This window comes from Hyperoodon ampullatus, assembly GCF_949752795.1.
Source record: "Hyperoodon ampullatus genome assembly, chromosome: 1".
Taxonomy (NCBI): Eukaryota; Metazoa; Chordata; class Mammalia; order Artiodactyla; family Ziphiidae; genus Hyperoodon; species Hyperoodon ampullatus.
In genome coordinates, this window is record NC_136914.1 from 194,605,404 (window position 1) to 194,629,477 (window position 24,074).

A 24,074-nucleotide genomic window follows, 5' to 3' on the forward strand; every position below is an offset into this window, starting at 1 on the left:
CCATCAACAGGATGATGGATAAATGAATTGTGGTATATCTATACAGTGGAATGCTACTCAGCAATAAAAACAAACTTTTTTTTTTTCTTTACTTTTATTTATTTTTGGCTGTGTTGGGTCTTCGTTACTGCGCGGGGCTTTCTCCAGCCAGCCGGGACTACTCTTCGTTGTGGTGTGCGGGCTTCTCATTGCAGAGGCTTATCTTGTTACGGAGCACGGGCTCTAGGTGCGCAGGCTTCAGTAGTTGTGGCACATGGGCTCAGTAGTTGTGGCTCATGGGCTCTAGAGCACAGGCTCAGTTGCTTCGCAGCATGTGGGATCTTCCCAGACCAGGGCTCAAACCCGTGTCCCCTGCATTGGCAGGCGGATTCTTAACCACTGCACCACCAGGGAAGTCCCCAATAAAAACAAACTTGGTACAACATGAATGAATCTCAGAAACATTGTGTGAAAGAAGCTAGACACAAAAGTACATACTGTGCTATTCTACTTTTATGAAATTCAGGAACAGGTAATTCTAATATATAGTGCTAACAGTCAGATTGGGGGCAGGAATTGTCTATAAAAGGAGCATGAGGGAACATTCTGGGGTGATGAAAGCATCCTCTATCTTGAATTGGGTGATGGTCTCACAGATATACACATTTGTCAAAACTCATCAAACTGTATACTTAAGAACTGTGTATTTTACCATATGTACATTATATCTCAGGAAAGGAAAAAATAGTTCTTGGAAAGGATGCAGGTTAAATGTAAAGCTTCATTTTTAACTATTTTTAACAATAAGAGTTAAATAGGCACTTGTGGGTAGGCCTAGCAACCACTGACTGTTTTTCTGCCGGGAAAAAAATTACTCTTTCTGAAGTAATTGTTTCGAAAAGTGACCTTTGGGAACATAACCTTTTTAAGCTTGCATGCTGTTAAATTACACACCACTGATAATTCTAAATTCTCTTAAAAATTGAGCGCTAAATATATGCTTTACCCACCCTACCCCACCCCCAGCATGGTGCCTGTGTAAATGCAATGGACTTGTGGCAGTTCACTCCTCTTCATGAGGCAGCTTCCAAGAACAGAGTTGAAGTGTGTTCTCTTCTCCTAAGTTACGGCGCAGATCCAACACTGCTGAATTGTCACAATAAAAGTGCTATAGACTTGGCTCCCACACCACAGTTAAGAGAAAGATTAGCATGTAAGTATAAAATGATGAATATTCATTCAGCTAAGCTCTTATATCAGTAAACTAACATTTTTTCTTTCTTGTTTGTTTTTTGGAAATTTTTGAATAATAAGGTATTTTCCTTAGCCATGGGTATCTATTATTGTTCACACTAACATATTTAATCATTTGAAAGTTTTCTACTCATTTTGCTCTTAAGATGCTATGAAAAGAAAGTATATTTGGATTTGCTTTTTTCAAGTCAAGTTAAGTGCTTTTTGTATGTTACTCTTATAGATGGTATGCTTTTGGAAAGAAAGAATTTGAGTTTTATTCCTGTCTTTGATGTGACTTCCTTATTAGCTGCTGTGAAGTTTTGAAGTGTTACTTGTAGGATTGCTGTCTTGTAAACATAGTCCCCAGATCTTACCATCTAATATTCTTTGGTATCTGGGCAATTCTGTGCTTTTCTGTCTATAACTGAAATGGACGTAGTGGTGAGAAATAGGCACGTATTTCAGATATAGTATTACTATACATAAATAGGAAACTTGTGTTAAGCTTGTATTATTCTGGAATAGTAAAATATCATGGGTGGTTTCACAAGTCCGATGAATAATAACGAGGAATCTTGAGAAAATGCCCTCTTTCATTTATTGATCAGTAGGTGGCTCTTAGAAATATCCTGCTAGTCTAGTCCCCAATTCTCTGATGTGTTGCAGAACCATCTGCTGCTGCTATACTGTTAATATGGGGACTATGATCACCTTTCCTTTTATTTCTTTACTGAGAAAAGCTCTGTGCTTTGGAAAATTCTCAGAACTCTCGGGTCTGGGAATATATAGCAATAATCTATATATCAGACCTTGAATAGGCCATGTTGTATACACATGGGAATGAATTGGGTCATAACTGAGGGGAGCTGGCATACCACTGTCTCCCTTTCCAAGGGTTATATTTGGAGAATATCTTTAGAGCTTCATTCTGGCTACTTGGTAGATAATTTTGAAAATAAGTTCAAGAAAAATACATCTGGCAAGTCCCATAAATTTGATAATTCTCATGCAGATTTAAATGCTTTTTCTTCATCTAGATGAATTTAAAGGTCACTCGTTGCTTCAAGCTGCACGGGAAGCTGATGTTACACGAATCAAAAAACATCTCTCTCTGGAAATGGTGAATTTTAAGCATCCTCAAACACATGAAACAGCATTGGTAATGTTTCAGATTTAAGTTTTTAAAATGAAATAACCAAAAACATGCTAAATTAATCATAATGTCTTACTTCTTTTGGTGATGCAGGATGACTAACATAATGTGCTACTTTTAATAATAGTATTGTTTTAAAAATATGTGCTTTTTAAGAATTAATGCCTGTAGGTATATAAAGAAAAAATTTCAAACAATACAGAAAAATAGACAACCACATCCGCTCAAAATGCAGTACTGTTGTTCATTTGCACATCCTTCCAAAAATTTTATTCACATACTGGCATGTATTATATGTGACTTTTCTATTATCATAAATCTTATATATCATTTGCTTTTTTTTAATTATAAAGAGCATAAATGTTTATGATTGAAAATTTGGAACCCACTGAAAAAGAAAATAATCTTGCCATCAAGATAAAAGCCACTTGATTTTCCTTTTGGTATTGTAATTTTTTCAGAATTAGATCTAAAGTCTGTATATATCCCCTTTATACTGTGTGAGTAAAGTATCTGTGTGAGTAGAGGCAGCTTCCCTGATAGAGGTAATGTCAGCTCTGTGGTGCTGTAACAAAGTAGATGAGAATTGGGCAGTCTATGGAAAAGCAGTAAGAAAAGAATGGAAACTAGTAAAGGTAAGTGGTGGAAGATAGGAAAGGGAATGTTGTGATCAGAGGCTACCTTAGAAGTAGAAATTTAAAGGAACAAAGCTGTATGAGTTGCAGAATGTGCTTTCGGTGAGGGAAGATGACACTAAGTAAATTAATATCTTTAGGGGAAGATTTAACTTGTAGTAGCCTTACTTACCTAATATCTTTTATGGTTAATTTTCTTTCTTATGCCATGATATAAACTCTGAAGTTTTATGTAGAAACCTATCTATAAAACATTGTAGAACTTTTTGCTACTTAAAAAAAAAATCCGTGTTTAAAAAAAATAGCAGGGCTTCCCTGGTGGCGCAGTGGCTGAGAGTCCGCCTGCCGATGCAGGGGACACGGGTTCGTGCCCCAGTCCGGGGGGCCGCGGCTGGGCCCGTGAGCCATGGCCGCTGAGCCTGCACGTCCGGAGCCTGTGCTCCGCAGCAGGAGTGGCCACAACAGTGAGAGGCCCGCCTATCACAAAAAAAAAAAAAAAGCAAAGTTGCAGACTAATAAGAAATGCCACTGCAAAATTTAAATCATAACAGTATCAAGATGGTACAGGGAAACTTGGAAAAACTGACGGAAAATCTTCCAGTCTGAAAAGTTAATTCTACATGTTGTTTTCCTCTGAGTATTCTACCATTAAATGACTCATTTTTTTTTATTAACCTTAAAATACAGGGAATTAACTGTTGGTAGATAGTTGTGTTGCAGAGGCATTGTCTTCCAGGTTTCCGGAGATTACAGGCTGTGTCTGTAACAGGATGGGGCAGAAGAGTAAGGGTGCAGTTTGAAACGGATGAGCTCAAGAATTCTTGGATATAAAACTGTTTTCCATTCTCTGTGCCATCCTGATAGATGTACTGGGATGATTATTCAAAACATACCAAAAGAGCTGTGTTCACCAATTAGAAATGATTTTATTGAGGGCAAAGGAATGATTTTGGTGACAGCAACAACATCAAAGAATGAATCTGAAGCAAAGTCATGAAGATCAGATAAGCTTTATAATTAGCAATAGGTTAAAATCAGACACATTTCATATGTACTGTGTTTAGATGTGTGCGCAAGTCAGCTTGACAGTTATCCAGAACTTTTATTCCATGAAATCTCAGGTTTCAGTTTTAACTTAACTTTCATGCATTACTTTAGTCGTTCACTCATTCTGACGTTTATTGAACACCTGTTGTGTATGGGTATAATCCTGGATGGTGGGGAGACGAAGATCTGGGACGCGACCATGAGATACTTGTTGGGTTTATAACTGGCAAATCCCTACCTCCTATCTCCTTTTCTCCTTGATACATCATAGACATAGGTCCTGCAGCCTCCAACTCAGAGTATATAATTTTCTACCACTGATTTTACCAAACAAGTAATTCAAGGTCCTTATCTTGCTGGAGCAACTCATTGAGGAAGATATAAATACCACCCAGTTTGTCGGCTATTCCATCAGTGTTTTTCTAAGCAGAATCCAGAGCTGACAAGGGCTGTGTTATTTCTTCATGTAAAGAAATCCCAACCTTTGGGGTGTTTTATTAACCTTTAAAAAATAACATAAACACCATGCTTTTTGGGAACAGTTTTGAAAGGACTGTTGGTCACAATTTAAGTTTTTCAGCACAGCAGTAGTAGCTTTTTCAGAGATGTAGGACAGCTATGAAGCTTAATCAAAATATTTAATAACGTATCACTTGCTAAATAGGGGTTTCAGGCCCTGTCAGAATTTGGTAATCATTGCACATTCTATCCAAAAGAAAGTCTTTGAAGAGCAAAGTTAAGTCAAAAATGAAACAAAAACATGAAATAACTTCTTAATTGTTCTTGATTGGAAACACGAAAGTTCTTAAAAATCAGTTATGTATAGTCCTTGATTAATGCTGCAATTTAAATTATCTAGCATTGTGCTGCCGCATCTCCATATCCCAAAAGAAAGCAAATATGTGAACTGTTGCTAAGAAAAGGAGCAAACATCAATGAAAAGACTAAAGAGTAAGTATGCTTTTAATAATTAAAAATTATTGACACTTTTATTTTTGGAAAATACATTCATTGTCCGGCTGACTTTTTCTCTTTAAGATTCTTGACTCCTCTACACGTTGCATCTGAGAAAGCTCATAACGATGTTGTTGAAGTAGTGGTGAAACATGAAGCAAAGGTATACTTCATTTTTGGTAATCTTTGGTAATCCAGTGAGTTTTTTCTATTTAGCAGATGAAATGCCTGACTTCCCAAGCTATTTACTCTTTCATAGGTATTTTCCCCTCAGATTAGTTCTGCAAATACTTTTTCTATATCTTTCTGCTAGAAAGTCTGTGGATTTACTCAGGAAGCATTATTCCTATATATCCTTCCTTCTCCCTTCCTTTTAACCACACCCCACTGGTCAAGTTATCCTTCTTTTTCTAACAATACACTCTTAAGAATATCCCCAGCCAGACATATGTATTCTGACCTATCACCTTTTCCAGGATTCTCCTCTGTTATCTTCTGTTGCTTGGTTAACATGATAACTCCTGTTATTTACCCCAACCACAGTCTCTCTTACCCTCTGTTATTTCATAACTAAGCCAGAGATCGTGGAACAGAAGGAAATAAATTAAGTAACTTGACTAAAAACATAGCTCCTTATATTGCAAAGTCCTGTAGTTGGCATTTGTACACAAAGCATTTTTTAAAAATCGATCACAGAAGTCATTCATTCCAGAGCATTCAATAGAGAAATGTATTCTAAAATGTGGCATGTAAGATGGTTTTAGGGAATATCCCAAATGAACATTTTTATAAGAGTTATAATTTTTATTAGGAGAATATTGGTTTCCTATTTGTAGAAACGGTATACTTAAGTTTAAAAGTCAAGGTGATTTCACTATGTTGGACACCTGAAGCTTATATAATATATGTCAACTATACCTCAAAAAAAAGTCAAGTGGATTTAAAGAAAACAAAGCATTTTATTCATGGAATAATCAGGTTTTCATCAAGGCTAAAAGTCATTATTTCTTACCCAGGAACTTAAAAAAAATTACTCAGTAAACAATACACATAGCATCTCAGATTGGAAGAGATAACAGTCACCTAATTCAACAGTTTTCAGTTTATAGCCATCGATTGTTGCTTTCTTCAAACAAAATCTGTGGTAGAAATTCATTATATGATAGAATTGAGCTGCTGTGACGAAGGGAGAAGAAAGAAATAGAGATCCCTTTACCCCTTGGGGACCCCTGAGGCTCTTCTCTAAATGAACTTTGCAGAATGATTTTCAAATCTGTCCTTCCTTGGGTTTCCACTCAAGGAACCACTTAGAATTCTACAGTTTCTTTTTATGTTGCCTCTCAGTGTCCTAATTTCTCTTTTATTTGGGGGAATTCTTGATAATGTATAATCTCAATCTTTCCTATTGTAAAGTATTGAAAAAATAAAGTTTATTTCTGCTTGACTGCTTGGCATATCTCATTTGTCTGTCTGTCCTATAACTTTTCGTTGATTGCACTTTTTTTTACATGTGTGTTACTTGAGGAATATCTGGATGCGTATTAAATTTGAGTTGTGAAACTCAGTGAAACAATCTTGTCTAGGGTGACCAACCATCCAGGTTTGTCCCAAGACTAAGGGATTTAACACAGGACTTTCAGTGCTAAAACCGGAAAAGTCCCAGGCAAACCAGGACGAGTTCATCACCCTAACCCTAACACAGAGTGGCACCCAAATAAAGTTTTCAAGTGGATATATAGTTCACATTGCAGTGAGTTTTGGTACATGAATAAACAGATTAATTGCTCTGGGCATTTTAAGTTGATTTTTCTGATTCTGTAAGTATGGAGACTAGCTCTTTATAGGCTACTTTTACAGTCATTGAGAAAGTCTTACTATGTAATCCTGTTCAGGTCTTCTCCGATTCCATGAATATGAATTGGACAGTGTCTCAAAACACTAGTGGTCACATGATTGATTACTGAGGAATTTGATTTCTCAGTTAGGTTTCGAAGAATTATTTTCCTGGGTGGGGAGGTGGGGATGAGATAGGAGGAGTCTTACAGGTGATTTTTTTAATTATGAAAAATTTCAAAAATACAACCAAGCTGCAAGAATTTTACAGGGTATAACTATATACTTACCACCTAAATTCTACTGCTAGCATTTCATCGTATTGTTTTCTTACATATCCATCATTCTCTCTCTATCCATCAGTGTCTTATTTTTTGACACACTTCAAAGTAATTTGCAAGTTACTACACACTTCTCCCTAAATTCTTTTAATAGGCATCAGCTAGAGGTCAATATTTGTTTACAGTCTTTCTTTGGATGTGAAATTTACATGCAATGAAATGTACAAATCGTAAATGTACATTTACTGAATTTTGCCTAATGCATACACCTGTGTAACCAAAACTCTTGATAGAGAACATTATCTCATGGCGGAGGCAATGTCCCATCCAAGGCAGTCTCCATGCCTAGAAGCAACAACCATTTTGATTTTTTCTAACGTAGATTAGATTTGCCTGTTCTGGGCCTTCATGGGATCGTACAATATACACTCTTTTGTGTAAGACTTTTTCCACTTAGGATAATGTTTTGGAGATTGAACCACGTATCAATAGTTTGTTCTTTTTATTGCTGAGAAGTATTCCATTGTGTGAATATACCATAGTGTCCTTATCCATACAGATTATATTTTACATGATAAATAAGATAGAAGATTAAGCCAATAGAAGTAAGTATTTTAATGCTAATTTAGTCCCTGGCTTTGTTACCGACTGTTATCTTGGGGTTAGTCTCCACGTTTCTACACCTCAGAGATCCATAAAAGTACATGCATTAGACTTTCTTAGGCAGTGTCTCACTCTAAATGTGGTGAATCTATTGAGTACTTCAATGCTAAACAACTGTTATTCAATATTTTTAATCAAAAATTGGACCTTCATGAATTGGTGAATTTATACTCTAGGTTTGAGCAAAAATACTTTCTTTGGCACTGGATAATGGGCTTCATAAGAGATTAATTGAGATTTTTAAATTAGTAACAAGTGCTGGATACATGATTAGATCATTTTAAATTTTGTACCACAGGCTAATTTCACCTTTTTCTGATTGTTAAGGTTAATGCTCTGGATAATCTCGGTCAGACTTCTCTGCACAGAGCTGCGCATTGTGGTCATCTACAGACCTGTCGCCTACTCCTAAGCTATGGGTGTGATCCTAACATCATATCCCTTCAGGGCTTTACTGCCTTACAGATGGGAAATGAAAACGTGCAGCAACTCCTTCAAGGTATTGAATACTTCCATGAAATTATTATTGTTTAAATTAACCTTTAAGTTTTTTTCACATATCATGTAGGAGTTGGTAGTAAAAAGAAAATTTTTCAGAATTGTTGGCTGTTATTTCTTCTTAATCAACTCATGGTACTCAATGCCCAAATGTTGTAAGTCTTTTATGAGTTTGTTCCAGTAGCATTTGCTGCCCAGCTTCTGTGAGTATATAGCTGTCTCTTAAGTTTTTATCTAGAAAGGTTTTAAAATTGAGACACAACAGTTGCTATTTCTTTTTAAAGAAAGGAAAACTGAAAAGGGTAGATGATGTCTCTTAGAGGAGCAACCATAGTTATAAATAGTACTCTAAAGACTGGCCCTGCCTCTTCACTCTTTTTTAGATCCTTCATATAAAGCGTATAGAATTTGTACAAGGTAACCAACTATTTGACTTACATGTAACTGTTGAATGGACTGATACTTATTACATTTTAAAATCAAATCAATTTAGATCAGATATCTACACATTTGGCATAGGTTAAACATTTCAGCCTAGAAATCTGGTCCCATAAATTTTAGTGTCTTTGCCTATATCTCTGTATTTTACTAGAATTTAATGGAGTGTCTTTGACATCTCAAAGCTTAAATGAGAAGAAATGTAACAGATCAAGCCTTTTGTACCTTTTATAGTCACCCTTGATGATCCTTATGCCTATGGTCTGGAAACTACATTTTGAGAAAAACACTGCTTGAATAGATGAAGGCAGATTAATAAGATCTCCTGTGAACTCCTAAAATTGTGAACTAACTACAAGACTGCTCTCAAAATTGCCTTTACTTCCCCATATACCATGCATTTGTTTCAGTGTCAGTTTTGGGGGTAATAACATTAGTCCTATTCAGTTACCTAGTGATGGACATTTACAGTCTTCCTAGTTTTATACTAAGTGCTATTACTTAACCTTTCCAACCAGTTTCTTAGTCAGTTATCAAAGTGGAATTTCCAAGTCAAGGTTAACATAATTATTAAATCATTTCTAGAAAAGCTGTTATGTACCATTTTACATTCCTACCAGTAGTATGTGACAGGACCTGTTTTCCTTGTCAGCCCCAGGTATTATGATTCTTAATCATTTCCTTGGGTGAATGTGTGTCTATGTGCATGTGTGTGAATTACAGAAGTAATAGACGCTTTTTAAAATGCAAATTATAGAAATATTGACAGTGAAACTCCCCATTTGCTCTTTGCCCACTAATGGATGAAAAAAAAAAGCCCAGTATTTCATTATTTTAATTTGCATTTCTTAGATTTATGTTGCAGTATTTTTTCCATTTTGTTCTTTGCCTATGATTTTGTTTAATGCTGTGTTATTGCCTGACAGATATTTTTCCAAATTAGTTTTGTTTCTGCCTTTGATATACTGCTTTAAGATGCTTTTCTGCTCCAAGACAAAAAATATTCACCTGTATTTTCTTTTAGTATTTTTAAGGTTTAATTTTTTTATACTTAGTGTCTTTATTTTGTTTTTGTTTTTTGCGGTACGCGGGCTTCTCACTGCTGTGGCCTCTCCCGTTGCGGAGCACAGGCTCCAGACGCGCAGGCTCAGCGGCCATGGCTCATGGGCCCAGCCGCTCCGCGGCATGTGGGATCTTCCCAGACCGGGGCACGAACCCGCGTCCCCTGCATCGGCAGGCGGACTCGCAACCACTGCGCCACCAGGGAAGCCCTATACTTAGTGTCTTTAATCCATCTGAAGTTTATTTGTTCTGAAAACAAGGTACATGTTTTCTTCCTTTCCTATGAGATTTTAAATGAGCTACAAAACAGAGTTTCAGACCTGAAAATAACTTCAGACGTTTCTAGTCCAACTTCTCTCTTTTTAGAACTGGAAAAATCAGAGGCCCAGAAAGTTCAAGTGACTTACTCCAATTCAGGTAGCTAGTCCATGGTTAGATAGATATCTAGCTGTTGCTCTCCTAATTTTTTTTTTTTTTTTTTTTTTTGCGGCACGCGGGCCTCTCACTGTTGTGGCCTCTCCCATTGCGGAGCACAGGCTCTGGACGCGCAGGCTCAGCGGCCATGGCTCACGGGCCCAGCCACTCTGCGGCATGTGGGATCTTCCCAGACCGGGGCACGAACCCATGTCCCCTGCATCAGCAGGTGGACTCTCAACCACTGCGCCACCAGGGAAGCCCTGCTCTCCTAACTTAATACTTTACCACCAGTCAACTGACTTGGTTATAGAGCAAGTCATCTTTCATTATATTATGTTCCTTTATATTGCTTAAATCTCATTTTATAATTATTATTCACATCTACATACATTTGACATATGTAATGTTACAAAAGTTTTTACTGCTTTTCGCCTACTACCATGGAGATTCCCTACGTAATTATCAGCAAACTATAAAAAGAACTTTACTCTCAGATAAGATGCCTTCCTTAAAACTTGGTCCCACCTTCCAAATGGAAGTTAATCACTCTTTACTTCTCTTTCTTTTTAGAGGGTATCCCATTAGGTAATTCAGAGGCAGACAGACAATTGCTGGAGGCTGCAAAGGCTGGAGATGTAGAAACTGTAAAAGTAAGACATAATCTTATAATTTTGTTAACTTTGTGTTTTTATTTTGACCGTGTTTAATGAATCTGTACTGTAAAAATGAAAAATCTAGTTATTTATATGTGCATTGTTTTAAAAGGTAAATAATGCTAATCTAGTTCTGCTCTGCAAATAAGGATCATTGGGTAATGAAAGAAACTTTTTAGTTTCACATCTCAATAAATACATCATAGTCACAAATTTAAATAAACTGCATGTTTATGGGAATGCATTTTGTCTAAAGAACCTTTTCATTTGTCTCTTTAAAAGAATAAGGTATATGAAATTATTGTCCATTATTGTTTACATATGACACATAAAACAGGAAAGGAAGAAAACTAAATGTATCCCTCTGTCTATATATTTTTTCTAGTTTCTTCATTCCTTTGCCCCCTCTACCTCTGTGAGGACCCAGTGTTTAAATATAGTAATAATATAGTGTCACCACCTTTCAGAGACACTGTCTCCTAATAATCTTCAATTTATCTGGACTGAAATATTTTTTTTCTTTCTCAGAAGAGCCAACTTGAGCCTGTCTATGGCCCCCATCTCCTATAACAGTCTTCCCTAGAATAACCTTTTCTCAGATTTTGCTTTTACTGTAGAATCATATGTAACGTCTCAATGCCTATACCAGATATTTCTGTTACCTACAGAAACTGTATATCCAGCTAAGTAACTCAGAAGATTAAAATTTTGAAAGAGCAAGACTGCTTTTCAGGTCAACTAATATAAATTAAAATTAACTCGGCATGTTTCATGATTAAATAATTCTTTTTTTTAACAATCTTTTATTTTTTATTTTTGGCTGCATTGGGTCTTCATTGCTGCACGTAGGCTTTCTCTAGTTGCAGCGAGCGGGGGCTACTCTTCGTTGCGGTGCGCGGGCTTCTCATTGCGTTGGCTTCTCTTGTTGCAGAGCACGGGCTTTAGGCACTCGGACTTCAGTAGTTGTGGCTCGCGGGCTCTAGAGCGCAGGCTCAGTAGTTGTGGCGCACGGGCTTAGTTGCTCCGCGGCATGTGGGATCTTCCCAGACCAGGGATCGAACCCGTGTCCCCTGCATTGGCAGGCGAATTCTTAATCACTGCTCCACGAGGGAAACCCAGATAATTCTTTAGTAATGCAATAATGTTAATTTTAATTTCCAAAGCCAGGAGGGGGGAAAAGCCCGGTTGTGTCCTTCCTCCCCACCAACACCTCCCCCACAGACTTTCAAAACAGTGCTAGGTCCTATTTGAGGGGGCATTGATAGGTAATAAGAAATTTTATAAAAAGCTAAAATTATTGATTTGATTCATGGCAGAAGTCTCTATTTCAACCAATTTCACTATATTTCTATATGGTGGTGTTAATCCTGAGCAGACCCACCCACAAAGTCAGTTTTACATTTCCTGAGAACAAAATGTGAATGTTGGCCTCATCAGAACTTGAGCTCTGAGGACATTTATTCACTGTCCTTTTAAATAAAGAGATTTCTGGAAGTTGATTTAAAAGTCCATGTGATCTTTTCCTACTGCTTTATGTGTGTAGGTAGTACAGTCATCTCCAAATAACTTAAGGGTTTTTTTTTTAATAATTTCATTTTTTGAAAGAAAAATGCTATTATGCAATTTTATTGTTTGACTTGTTTTATAGTTACGTTCTCATGCCCTTAATTAGAAGGTTAACATGATATTGAATGGGGGATTTTGTTTCTCTTACTGACTAATGACTCGTGGAAAAACAAATCACTTGAGTTAAGGGTAGTGAGCTGAGTTTTTTCCTGGAGGAGTGATAAGTTGGGCAGGTGGAGTTAGAGTCAACTAGCTGATTTTTGTGTGTGGGGGGGGTGGGGGTGGTGATAAAAAAATTGTAATGCTCATCTACTTACATATGTTAAAGAGCATAAAACTACATTCAGTACATCTAATATTAAAGACCAGGCTTTGTTCTCATAGAGATAGAAGAAGCCTAGAGGAAGAAATAGATGAAGAAAGGATGAGATTGGGGGCAGGAATTGGACTTAAAGAATATCATAATGCCATTGAATTGAGGAAGACCTTTCTCTATCCCTGTGATAGTCATTAGGCTGTCTTCCCTTACCTCTGCTTTTAAAGTCACTCAGAGGAGGGACTTACCTGCTGGCGCAGTGGTTAAGAATCCACCTGCCAACGCAGGGGACACAAGTTTGAGCCCTGGTCCAGGAAGATCCCATGTGCCGCGGAGCAGTGAAGCCTGTGTGCCACAACTACTGAGCCTGTGCTCTAGAGCCCGCGAGCCACAACTACTGAGCCCACGTACCACAACTACTGAAGCCCACGTGCCAAGAGCCCATGCTCTGCAGCAAAAGAGGCCACCACAATAAGAAGTCTGCGCACCACAATGAAGAGTAGCCCCTGCTCACCACAACTAGAGAAGGCCCATGTGCAGCAATGAAAACCCAACACAGCCAAATAAATAAATTTAATTAATTAATTAATTAAAAAAATAATAAAGTCACTTAGAGGAAATTTATCTCCAACAACCTTTCTATTCCTTGTATATCTCTAGACAGGTGGCTTGGTACGAATCACTTGGACATATTACCCAATGAACACTTAATTATGTGCTTGGTTGTGTTTGTTTACTGGTGAGCTATCAGGCTAGATACTTTTTGGACATCTATCTACTATTAGAAAACTTGTCTGAGTGGACAAAATTAAACGTGAGAGCTGGGGAGTTAGAGTGGCCAGTGATAACTACCAAACCTAGCAGCACTTGACACGTGTTAAAAATACTCATTCTTAGAGCCTGGCTTCAGACCCATGAAACACTGTTTCTCAGTGGTGGGACCCTGAATGTATATATCTTGTTTGGGAAGCACTGAAGAGCTTTATCAGACCTGTTACTGAACCTGTTGAGATAAATCCACTGATAGCTGGCTCCTTTGGTTTATTAGGCTTAAAGTTATCCCTGCTTTTAGGGTAGGGTAGTTTAAAAAAGGGGGGATGGGAAGGGTTTTTACTAATATTCTTTACTAAAATACTCTTGACTTTTTTTTGAACACCATGATTTATTATCTATGTTGCTTTCCTTCCCCAAGTGTTCATACTTTTCATGCAGAATACTCTTGAGTATTTTGAGTGTTACTCTGACAGCCTTTCTCAGCTAGACTTCCTCATATGAACCAACAAAACACAAAAAAATTCTTTGAGTGACTTTTTTTTAATTCTCCCAAGGATGGTACCTAACCAATAGCATTCTATTAGTTAATTCATTCCATATAGTACAGTATAATTCTCTAAGTGTAATTCCTCAACTGCCAGCATCAGCATCACCTGCAAGCTTGTTAGAAATGCAACTTCTCAGGCCCCATCTCAGACATACTGGATTAGGAAATCTGGAGGTTGGACCCACTGCACATGAAAATTTAAGAACTACTGTTCTAGAACAGTACTTCTCAAACGTTAATGTGCTTACAGATCACCTAGAGATCGTGTCAGAGTGCAGATTCTGATTCAGTAGGTGGGAGTCTGAGAATCTGAGTTTTTATAACAAGTTGACAGGTGATGCCATCATTCTTCTATGATCCAGTGTATCTCTACATATATCTGTCACAAAATGAAAGCTATGATTGCTTTCAGGTACTTGCATTACCTTTATGTATATAGCAGTAATGGTAATAATAAAATTTACCTACTAGCTTTAGCAAAGGTAGATGATTATAGATGAGAGGACCAGAGGGATTCCCAATAAATGACAAGATGAAATAAGAAGAATAAATAGCAAAGAGTTTCTGGAAATACTGATATGATGAAACAAGAAAATAAATCAGATGTTTGAAATTTCTACTAAATGAATGAAAATAAGTCAGAATACATAGCATCATGTGTATGAGAATACTGATATGATGAGACAAGAAAATAAATCAGACATTTGAAATTTCTACTAAATGAATGAAAACAAGTCGGAATATGTAACATCATGTGTATACTGTGTTACGTCCTATAGAAATTGTGTACTGTTCAGAGTGTCAACTGCAGAGACATTGAAGGGCGTCAGTCTACGCCACTCCATTTTGCAGCTGGCTATAATCGGGTGTCTGTGGTGGAATATCTGCTGCAACACGGAGCTGATGTGCACGCTAAAGATAAAGGGCAAGTACCAACAATTGCCATGGCCTCTCTGTTCCTTTATCTGACCTTTTTAGGAAAATCTGAAAACACTTTTATGATAGATCGTAGTTCTTTTATTTTCAGAGAAGTCTGCTTCCTAACTGGCTGAAATATAGCTTCTTAATTTCACTTAAGATTTTATGATGCGTAGCATTTATATAAAGACTTAGTTGCATAATGCCTTGTAATTTTATAATGGCCAAGGAGATTACAACAGTAGTGTGATGCTGATTTTTAATGTGGTAAATTTTTCAGTTTGCATTGAGGATACTTGAATTCTTCCAGTTTATCTTAAAATTATTCTTCTTTAAAAATATGTAATTCTTGGGACAAAGTGAGAGAGTGGCATGGACATATATACACCACCAAATGTAAAACTGATAGCTAGTGGGAAGCAGCCGCATAGCACAGGGAGATCAGCTCGGTGCTTTGTGACCACCTAGCGGGGTGGGATAGGGAGGGTGGGAGGGAAGGAGACTCAAGAGGGAAGAGATATGGGGATATATGTATATGTATAACTGATTCACTTTGTTACAAAGCAGAAACTAACACACCATTGTAAAGCAGTTATACTCCAATAAAGATGTAAAATAAAAAAAGAGAAGAAAAAAATATATATATATATAATTCTTGGGAATTCCCTGGCAGTTGAGTGGTTAGGACTCAGTGCTCTCACTGCCGTGGCCCCAGGTTTGACCCCTGGTCGGGGAACTAAAATCCCATAAGTTGCGCTGCATGGCCATAGAATAGAATAGAATATTCTTAATTCTAGATATTGCAAAATAGATGTTTGTTGTGTTCTCTGCAATTCTAAATATTTTTAAAATGTCCTCTCTGCCCACCACCCTGCCCCAAAGTAATTCCATTTCTGCTTTCAATAAATTTAGGTTCTATAAATTTAAATCAGTAAAATTTCTTATGCAGGTCAAGAAATTTATCAGCTGTATGTAATTATTTAAATTAAAATATATCTTTGTGTTGTGTTGCTTATTTAACTTTTCAGAGGCCTTGTACCTTTGCACAATGCATGTTCTTATGGACATTATGAAGTTGCAGAACTTCTTGTTAAGCATGGAGCAGTAGTTAATGTAGCAGACTTATGGAAATTTACACCTTTACATGAAGCTGCAGCAAAAGGAAAATATGAAATTTGCAAACTTCTGCTCCAGGTATATTTAAGTACTTATGGACAGGGTATATTATGTAGAATATGTTTATGATATTTCTAATAATTCTAATATAAACTTAAACTAGTTAGGGGGTAGGAAGCAAAAATCTAATTCTGTACCTAGATTTCAGAATAAATGTCATGAACAGTATAAGCCAGGTTTATTTAGTACTAATGAAATAGATAGTACTGGTTTATCTATACTGGTACCAGTGTAGATATTTTACAGTAAAAACGAGTATAGTTAAATTTATACGAACATTGAAATATGTTTGTGAAAATAAAAACAGCATATGTGAAAGGTAGTTTTTAGTGAAATACTACCTTGTTTTGAATGTAGTTTAAAATTTTGACTATATTATTGCATTGTTAAAGCCCAGTAACATTTAAGTGCCTCTGTATTTTTTATTGTAATTTTTTATGTATTAAATTAAGCATTATTAACAGTCATGTTAACCTTTAAGGTAGAGTCTCTGTATAAAATAGTTTCCTGTAGCTCAGTGCTTTGTGACCACCTAGAGGGGTGGGATAAGGAGGGTGGGAGGGAGATGCAAGAGGGAGGAGATATGGGGATATATGTATATGTATAGCTGATTTACTTTGTTATAAAGCAGAAACTAACACACTATTGTAAAGCAATTATACTCCAATAAAGATATTTTAAAAAAAAAAGTTTTCTTTGGTATCGTTACATTGAATATTTTCTCATTGACCAAGGGCAAACTTAAGCTAATTCCTCCCTTTCTGTTTTTCACATGCCCAGCATGGTGCAGACCCCACAAAGAAAAATAGAGATGGAAATACTCCCTTGGATCTTGTTAAAGATGGAGATACAGATATTCAAGATCTACTTAGGGGAGATGCAGCTTTGTTGGATGCTGCCAAGAAGGGTTGTTTAGCCAGAGTAAAGAAGTTGTCTTCACCAGATAATGTGAATTGCCGTGATACCCAAGGCCGACATTCAACACCTTTACATTTAGCAGGTAAGTGAATGAAGTGTCACAGATTGAGGCTGGTGACATCTAAGATTCGTTTTACCTGAGTAAAATATTTCCTGTAAGTAAATTTGAAAGATTCAAATCAAGTATCTTCTAATACAACAGTTATACTCTAGTGTATTTGTACAGGGCCATGTTCACTTTAGCACTAGCATGTTATATTCATTAAGAACAATCGAAAGAGGCTCCGCCAGTCACCATGTACTTTGGAACCTTTATTTCAGATCATCGTATTGTTTGAATCATCTTTGGTGAGTGTGTTTTGGCTACAGAAACTTTAAAAATAGGCCTGCTGAGCTGGCCGTCCTCATGGAATGCTAAATCTTTCCATTCTTCTGATGATAGCTGTTAAGCATAAGCAGAAAAAAATCTTTAAAGACTTCCAGAAGTTACATAAACTTCTTGTTATTTGTCATATTAGTTTGTTAAGGCCTGCCTTAACAAATTACCACAGACTAGGTGGCTTAAACAACAGAAATATATTTTCTCAGTTTTGGAAATGTTGGCAGGATTGGTTTCTTCTGAGGCTTCTCTCCTTGGCTTGCAGTTGGCCACCTTCTCTCTGGGGCTTCACATGGCCTTTTCTCTGTGTATGTGCATCACTGGTGTCTCTATGTCCTAATCTCCTCCTCTTATAAGGACAGCAGTCACATTAAATTAGGGTTGACCCTAACGGCCTTGTTTTAATTATATCTTGAAAGGCCTTATCTCCAAATACAGTCACATTCTAAGGTACTAGTGGTTAGAGCTTCAACACAGGATATTTGGGGAATACAGTTAAGTACAAAACACTTGTTCTAAGTTTTCACTCATAAGATTGGCGCAGTGTATCTTTGTCTTCACTGCATGTAACGCAGCATTGTGATTTCAGCACAGCTTTTTGAGCTGCACTGAAGATGCTAGGGGGACTTCCCTGGCGGTCCAGTGGTTAAGACTCCATGCTTCCACTGCAGGAGGCATGGGTTCAATCCCTGGTCAGGGAACTAAGATCCTGCATGCCACTTGGCCAAAAAAATTTTTTTAAATAAAAAAATTAGGGCTTCCCTGGTGGCGCAGTGGTTGAGAGTCCACCTGCCAATGCAGGAGTCACGGGTTTGCGCCCCGGTCAGGGAAGATCCCACATGCCACGGAGCGGCTGGGCCTGTGAGCTATGGCCGCTGAGCCTGCGTGTCTGGAGCCTGTGCTCCGCAACGGGAGAGGCTACAACAGTGAGAGGCCTGCATACCGCAAAAAATAATAATAATAAATAAATAAATAAAAATAAATAAAAACAATAAAGTTACAAATGCATATTCCTTTAAAAAAAAAAAGAAGATGCTAGGAAATGGGCCATTAAAATCACTGAGCTACAACTAATACTTTAGTGTAGTTGCATCATAGGCACATTTGACTCATACAAGTTTTATGTAAATACACGTGGTTTGAAAAGAGAAAAAAAAGGAATGCAGGTGTTTCTGCCACTTTGTGTAATGTAGGAGGTGTAAGTTTACTCTTCTCTCGGTTCCTTTCAGTCTCACAGTGTGAGCAACTATGTTCCTAGGATTTTGTTGTTTTGGGGGTTTTTTTTGTTGTGTTTTTTGGCCATGCCTTGTGCAGCATGTAGGATCTTAGTTCCCCAACCAGGTGTTGAACCCGGGCCCCCTGCAATGGAAGTGTGGAGTCCCAACCACTGTACTGCCAGGGAAGTCCCTTAAGAGATAATTTTAGTGTATGTGGTTTTTACCTTTAAATTATGAGCCCATGTAAGTTGGAACCCCGCTGGCAAAGGAAAAGAATTACTCCATCTATGTGTCTTTTAGAGCATTAAAAGTGCACTAAAAGTGATAAGCCACAAATGCTAACAAAGCGAGGTAAAGCTTTTCGTCTTCCACCGGCAATCAGGAGTTTCTAGTCCATGTAAGACAAAATGTGGCCTGACCTCTGATTTGAATTGTGCTCTGCATAGTTACGTATATTAGCTTTGTATCTTTATGGTAGCTTACCTAGAACGTTTAATATTACTATTTAAGTCTGTGTTCTTTGTAAGTGGCAAATACGTTGTATACACAAAATGTTTCTTACTTAGGCGGTATTATACCTTGAGATCTGGAAGGACTTTTGGATTTGGTGTAGTATTTAGCTTATGGTAGTTTTGTTTTTCTTTACTTGATCTTACTAAATTTTTTTTTTTTTGCTTTATATCTTTCAGCAAAAGGCTGAAAACTACAGTAAAAATGAATGAGTTAAATACTTTGAACTATTTTAAAGTTTCAAGTGATACCTGATTTTATGTTGACAAAATTAATTTCCAGATTTGCTTTCAAACTATTGATTATGTGTCAAATAAAATATACATACTTTACTGTGAGCATGCATTTACTAAGATAGCTGAAAGCTGGGAGGTTATGGTACATTTATAAAATACTAAGTTTTATTACTTCATGGCTTTAGCAGCAATAGATTCTGCTGCTTGTAGAGATGTGCACCCTTACATTCTCTCTAGCAAAAAGCATGTCCTTGTGGCCTTCTGGGGAAATGGGGCCCTGAGACCCACGCTGATGTGTTGTCTTCTGCTCTGCCAGCCACTTGTGTTCCTAACTTGGCTTTTATATGATTGGATGCCTTTTGCTTGCAGCCTTGAGACCATGTACCTGAGTTCAGGAAGTTGTGTATACAACAACTATGAAGGCAGGGACTTTGGTAAGAAGGTTTTAAAAGGAAAGATTTAAGTATAACAGTCAATAGAACTTTAGAGTCTCCAAAACAAATGGGTATCATTACTGAAAGCTTCCAACTTGAGGCCAGTGGGCAATTTTTTTTCATAAGATAAATCTTTAATAGACTCCATTGGAGAATTTCAGATTTCTATAAAAATCTCTTATTTTTAAAATCCTATCTATTCTTTGTATATAGATATATACATATATGTAGCTATTTTTTATATTAACAAGTAATTTTACTTTTTTTCTAAAATAGCTGGTTATAATAACTTAGAAGTTGCAGAGTACCTGCTACAACATGGAGCTGATGTGAATGCTCAAGACAAAGGAGGACTTATTCCTTTACACAATGCAGCATCTTATGGGGTAAGTTCTTTCACGTTACCTTGAAAAATGTCTGAAATTTTCAAAGTGAAAATCAGTATTACAATTCAAAAGGAATTTAGTTTGACTTTCTCATTTTACAGAGAAGTAAATATGAGAGCTAAGGAGGTTAAATAACTTCCAAGTTTCAATTCTGAATCTATTGTAGCTTGCCATGTGACATGCAGCACGTTTTGTCCTTTGTTGTATTACCTTTCTTAGCACATATATCTTATTTTCAGTGAGATGTTGGTGATTTTGTTTATTTTGTTGGTGCCCAGAAACTCCATTGGGATTCATACGAATCTGTAGAGATGAAATGCGTTGTTCCTGACTTATAATAGCCTTGAATGTTAACAATCAGTATTGACCATCTTCAATTGATTAATTAAGGAAGGCTGCTGGTTTATAAATTGATGTTTAGCCATTATAACACTTAAATAAATTAGAAACTGTTAACGTCCTACTAATTTAGTTCCTGTGTAGAATTCTTAATTATTTTCTAGATATTTTCTCAAGTTAGGTAAATGTCTACTACTGTAATTTTTAATCAGCTACCCATAAATTATGATGATGGGGGGAAAACACAGTTTTTCATTCTAGAGTAAGTTTGAAACTGGAAAAATAGGTATATAGCTGGTTTCTTTTTAAGAACTAAAGTACGATAAAATAATATTTCCGACTGTAACAGGAGTATTTTCTTTTACAGCATGTAGATGTAGCAGCTTTACTAATAAAGTATAATGCATGTGTCAATGCTACGGACAAATGGGCTTTCACACCTTTGCACGAAGCAGCCCAAAAGGGACGAACACAGCTTTGTGCTTTATTGTTGGCCCATGGAGCTGATCCAACTCTTAAAAATCAGGAAGGACAAACACCTTTAGATTTAGTTTCAGTAAGTGATGGGCTCTTTGAAAAATCTCAGTGCTTTCCTGACTTTTTAGAATTCACTTGGTATATATAAAATGTCTTTATGGTGAATGTGGCAAAATCTGGCTTTTAGCCCAATTTAAATTTTAGACCTCTTTGGTATTAAAATATAATGAGTAAATAATAGAATTATCAGTTACTGTAAGCTGAGTACTTTTAGAAATGGGAAAAAGAAGTATAAGGCATAGCTGCTTACATTAGTTAGGAAACAAGCAGGCAAGGCCCTCAGTGGATGCTGTTACAGTGCATAGGGCACAAGATGCTACAGGCCCATGGGTCTTTATGAACTTCCCCAGCTGGGAACATGGCCTTCAGGGTGCAGCTGCAAAGCCTGCCTTTATAGAGATTTTCTTCCCTTCCAGCACTGCCTCATCCCAAAGATTTTATTGCTTACCCCACCAAAACTGTTCACGAAACAAGTTTGTTCCTCCAGTTCTCCGTGGGAAGTCTTTTTTTCTTTCCTCTCCCAAGGAAACTCCTGTAGGTGTCTCCATTGTGGCCTCCAGCCTCTGCTTTGGCCACTGTGATGCAGGTGCTTCTCTTGCCTCTGCCACTGAGGACATTGACCCAGAGCAGTGGAGGGAAAAGGGGAAGAAATTCTTCTTGAGGTGGAGAGGAAGGGGAGTCTCTTCTGTGCACTGCTTTCTACTGAGATTCCACTGTTGCAAGTTACATTGAGAAGCTGATTTAGTTCAGCTGCATTGGGGGTTGGATAGACTTTTCTCAGCAGGCTGACAACCCAACCATATATGCAACATTATTTCTTAAGGGAAATATCCTTCCAGTTCCAAACTACCTTAGAAGTGACCTTTTCTAATTCAGTCTGCACATATGTTAGTCCACTAGATATAATTAAGTGACATTGAAACAGGGTGCACTAAGAACATGCATGGGTTTTAGAGTCAAACAGACCTGCCTTAGAATTCCAGCTCTACCACTTACAGTTGTACAGTGTTGCAAGTTGCCTAACCTCAAAGCCTCAGTTACCTAATCTCCAAATGCAGGTAAAATATATCTGGTTAATATGAGAATTAAATGAGGTGATGTATTTAAAGTCCTCGGCGTGATATCAAGTACATAAAAAGCACCCAGTAAATGGTGCTAATGTTACTTTTAAGTGTTAGATACCAACTATGAGTGTCATGGGAGTCCTCAGATTCAGGGGAAGAAAAAGGTGAGGATTGAAAAGGCAGTATAAATGAAAAGCCATGAAAACAAGTACTGTTTACTTCTTGCTGAATGTTAATTACTTAGTGTCTTAATTGAGCATTGTTAAAGAATAGTTATTTGTTACTTATTAAACAAATTAATATACCAGTAAAGTGGGGATTTTTTTTCCATTCCAGCAGATTTGATTAAAATGATTATCTTTTTTCCTACCCTTCCAAATGTTCAATTTTGAGGAACAAATATATTACTGAATATTTTCCCAAAAAAACCTCATTCTGTTTACTAAAGTTCTATGTAGATTGAATGACGTCTTCAGAATGCCTTTAAAAGGTTTTAAATCTTTTAAAAATTTATATTTCTAAAATTCATTTCAGTGCTTTTCAATCATGATATCTTAGGATTTTTTTCTTGCTTTGCCACATTTAACAGTTTTATTTTGTATGTCTCAGAAGATGTGTTCTGTATTATGTTTTATGTTTAATAGCTGAATATCACTTATTTAGCTGAATATTACTTATTTGGTTCACTTTTTAAAATAATTTTTATATAATAAGCAATTCTAGTGCAAATCTGCTGGGTTTTTGTCATATTTTTTAATGCGTTCTATTAGGTATAGTATAGAATTTTAAAACTTGCTTATTGCAGATTTCATCTCTCTGACATATACCCTAGGCAGATGATGTCAGTGCTCTCCTGACAGCAGCCATGCCCCCTTCTGCTCTGCCTTCATGTTATAAATCTCAAGTGCTCAATGGCGTGAGAAGCCCAGGAGCCACTGCAGATGCTCTGTCTTCAGGTCCATCCAGCCCATCAAGCCTTTCTGCAGCCAGCAGTCTTGACAACTTATCCGGCAGTTTTTCTGAACTGTCTTCAGTAGTTAGTTCAAGTGGAACAGAGGGTGCTTCCAGTTTGGAGAAAAAGGAAGGTGAGACATTCAGCCAAAATAACTGGTATTGTAGCCACATATTTGTCATTTGGATTACTAAAAAGTCATTTTTTAACCTTAGATACAACTGTTAGTATCAGATTAAAATAGCCTAAAAGTTTTGGCCTTTTATTGTTTTCTTTACATTAGTATTAGAATTCCTAATGAAACTTTCTCCCTTCGTGATGAGACTTGATGAGTGTTCTGCTGCTAACCTACTCTTTAGATGTAAACATACTTTTTGAAAGGTATAGAAGTCCTTTTGGTTGAGTACTTACGCCTTTATTTATCTCTTCCAGTGTATTATTACAGAATTATGAAATACTTTTAACCCCACATCAAAATACCTAATTTTGAATATCATTTTTTAAAAAGAAAAGAAAGGGAATTCCCTGGCGGTCCAGTGGTTAGGGCTCAGCGCTCTCACTGCCGTGGGCCTAGGTTCAGTCCCTGGTTGGGGAACTAAGATCCCACAAGCCATGTAGCACAGCGAAAAAAAAAAGAAAAGAAAAAAAGACACATACCTACAGTCTCTTTACCTTTTACTTGTCAAAATTGATCTCACCCTGTGCAACACTGGAACTTGTTTCCATAAATGTTTTTTGTAAAATAGCTTACCTCTTCAAAGATAGGGAGACTTTGCTTTTTTAATTGAGATATAATTGACATATAACATTTTATTAGTTTAAGCTGTATGGAAACATTTTAAAGATACAATTAAAAATAAAATTTCTTAAAAAGAAAAGATTTCTTTGTAACATGAGAGTTCCCCATTGGTTAACTCTTTTCTTCTAATAATGTTGAAATTTTATAGCTTTCTCCT

General features: G+C 36.9%; 1 protein-coding gene across 1 annotated transcript in view; it reads left to right on the plus strand.

Annotated features, from left to right (window-relative positions):
* The window catches only part of TNKS2 (tankyrase 2), a gene marked incomplete at both ends in the record, with an annotated part of 67,397 nt that overhangs the window by 21,264 nt on the left and 22,059 nt on the right, over positions 1–24,074 (plus strand). Inside the window, 12 exons of the mRNA XM_079717461.1 lie at positions 1,006–1,192; positions 2,253–2,374; positions 4,910–5,001; positions 5,089–5,167; positions 8,109–8,280; positions 10,767–10,846; positions 14,832–14,977; positions 15,999–16,164; positions 16,927–17,146; positions 20,117–20,226; positions 20,933–21,121; positions 22,999–23,251. Of these exons, the coding sequence (XP_079573587.1) occupies positions 1,006–1,192; positions 2,253–2,374; positions 4,910–5,001; positions 5,089–5,167; positions 8,109–8,280; positions 10,767–10,846; positions 14,832–14,977; positions 15,999–16,164; positions 16,927–17,146; positions 20,117–20,226; positions 20,933–21,121; positions 22,999–23,251 (1,816 nt within the window). The remainder of the gene's footprint in view (positions 1–1,005; positions 1,193–2,252; positions 2,375–4,909; positions 5,002–5,088; positions 5,168–8,108; positions 8,281–10,766; positions 10,847–14,831; positions 14,978–15,998; positions 16,165–16,926; positions 17,147–20,116; positions 20,227–20,932; positions 21,122–22,998; positions 23,252–24,074) is intronic.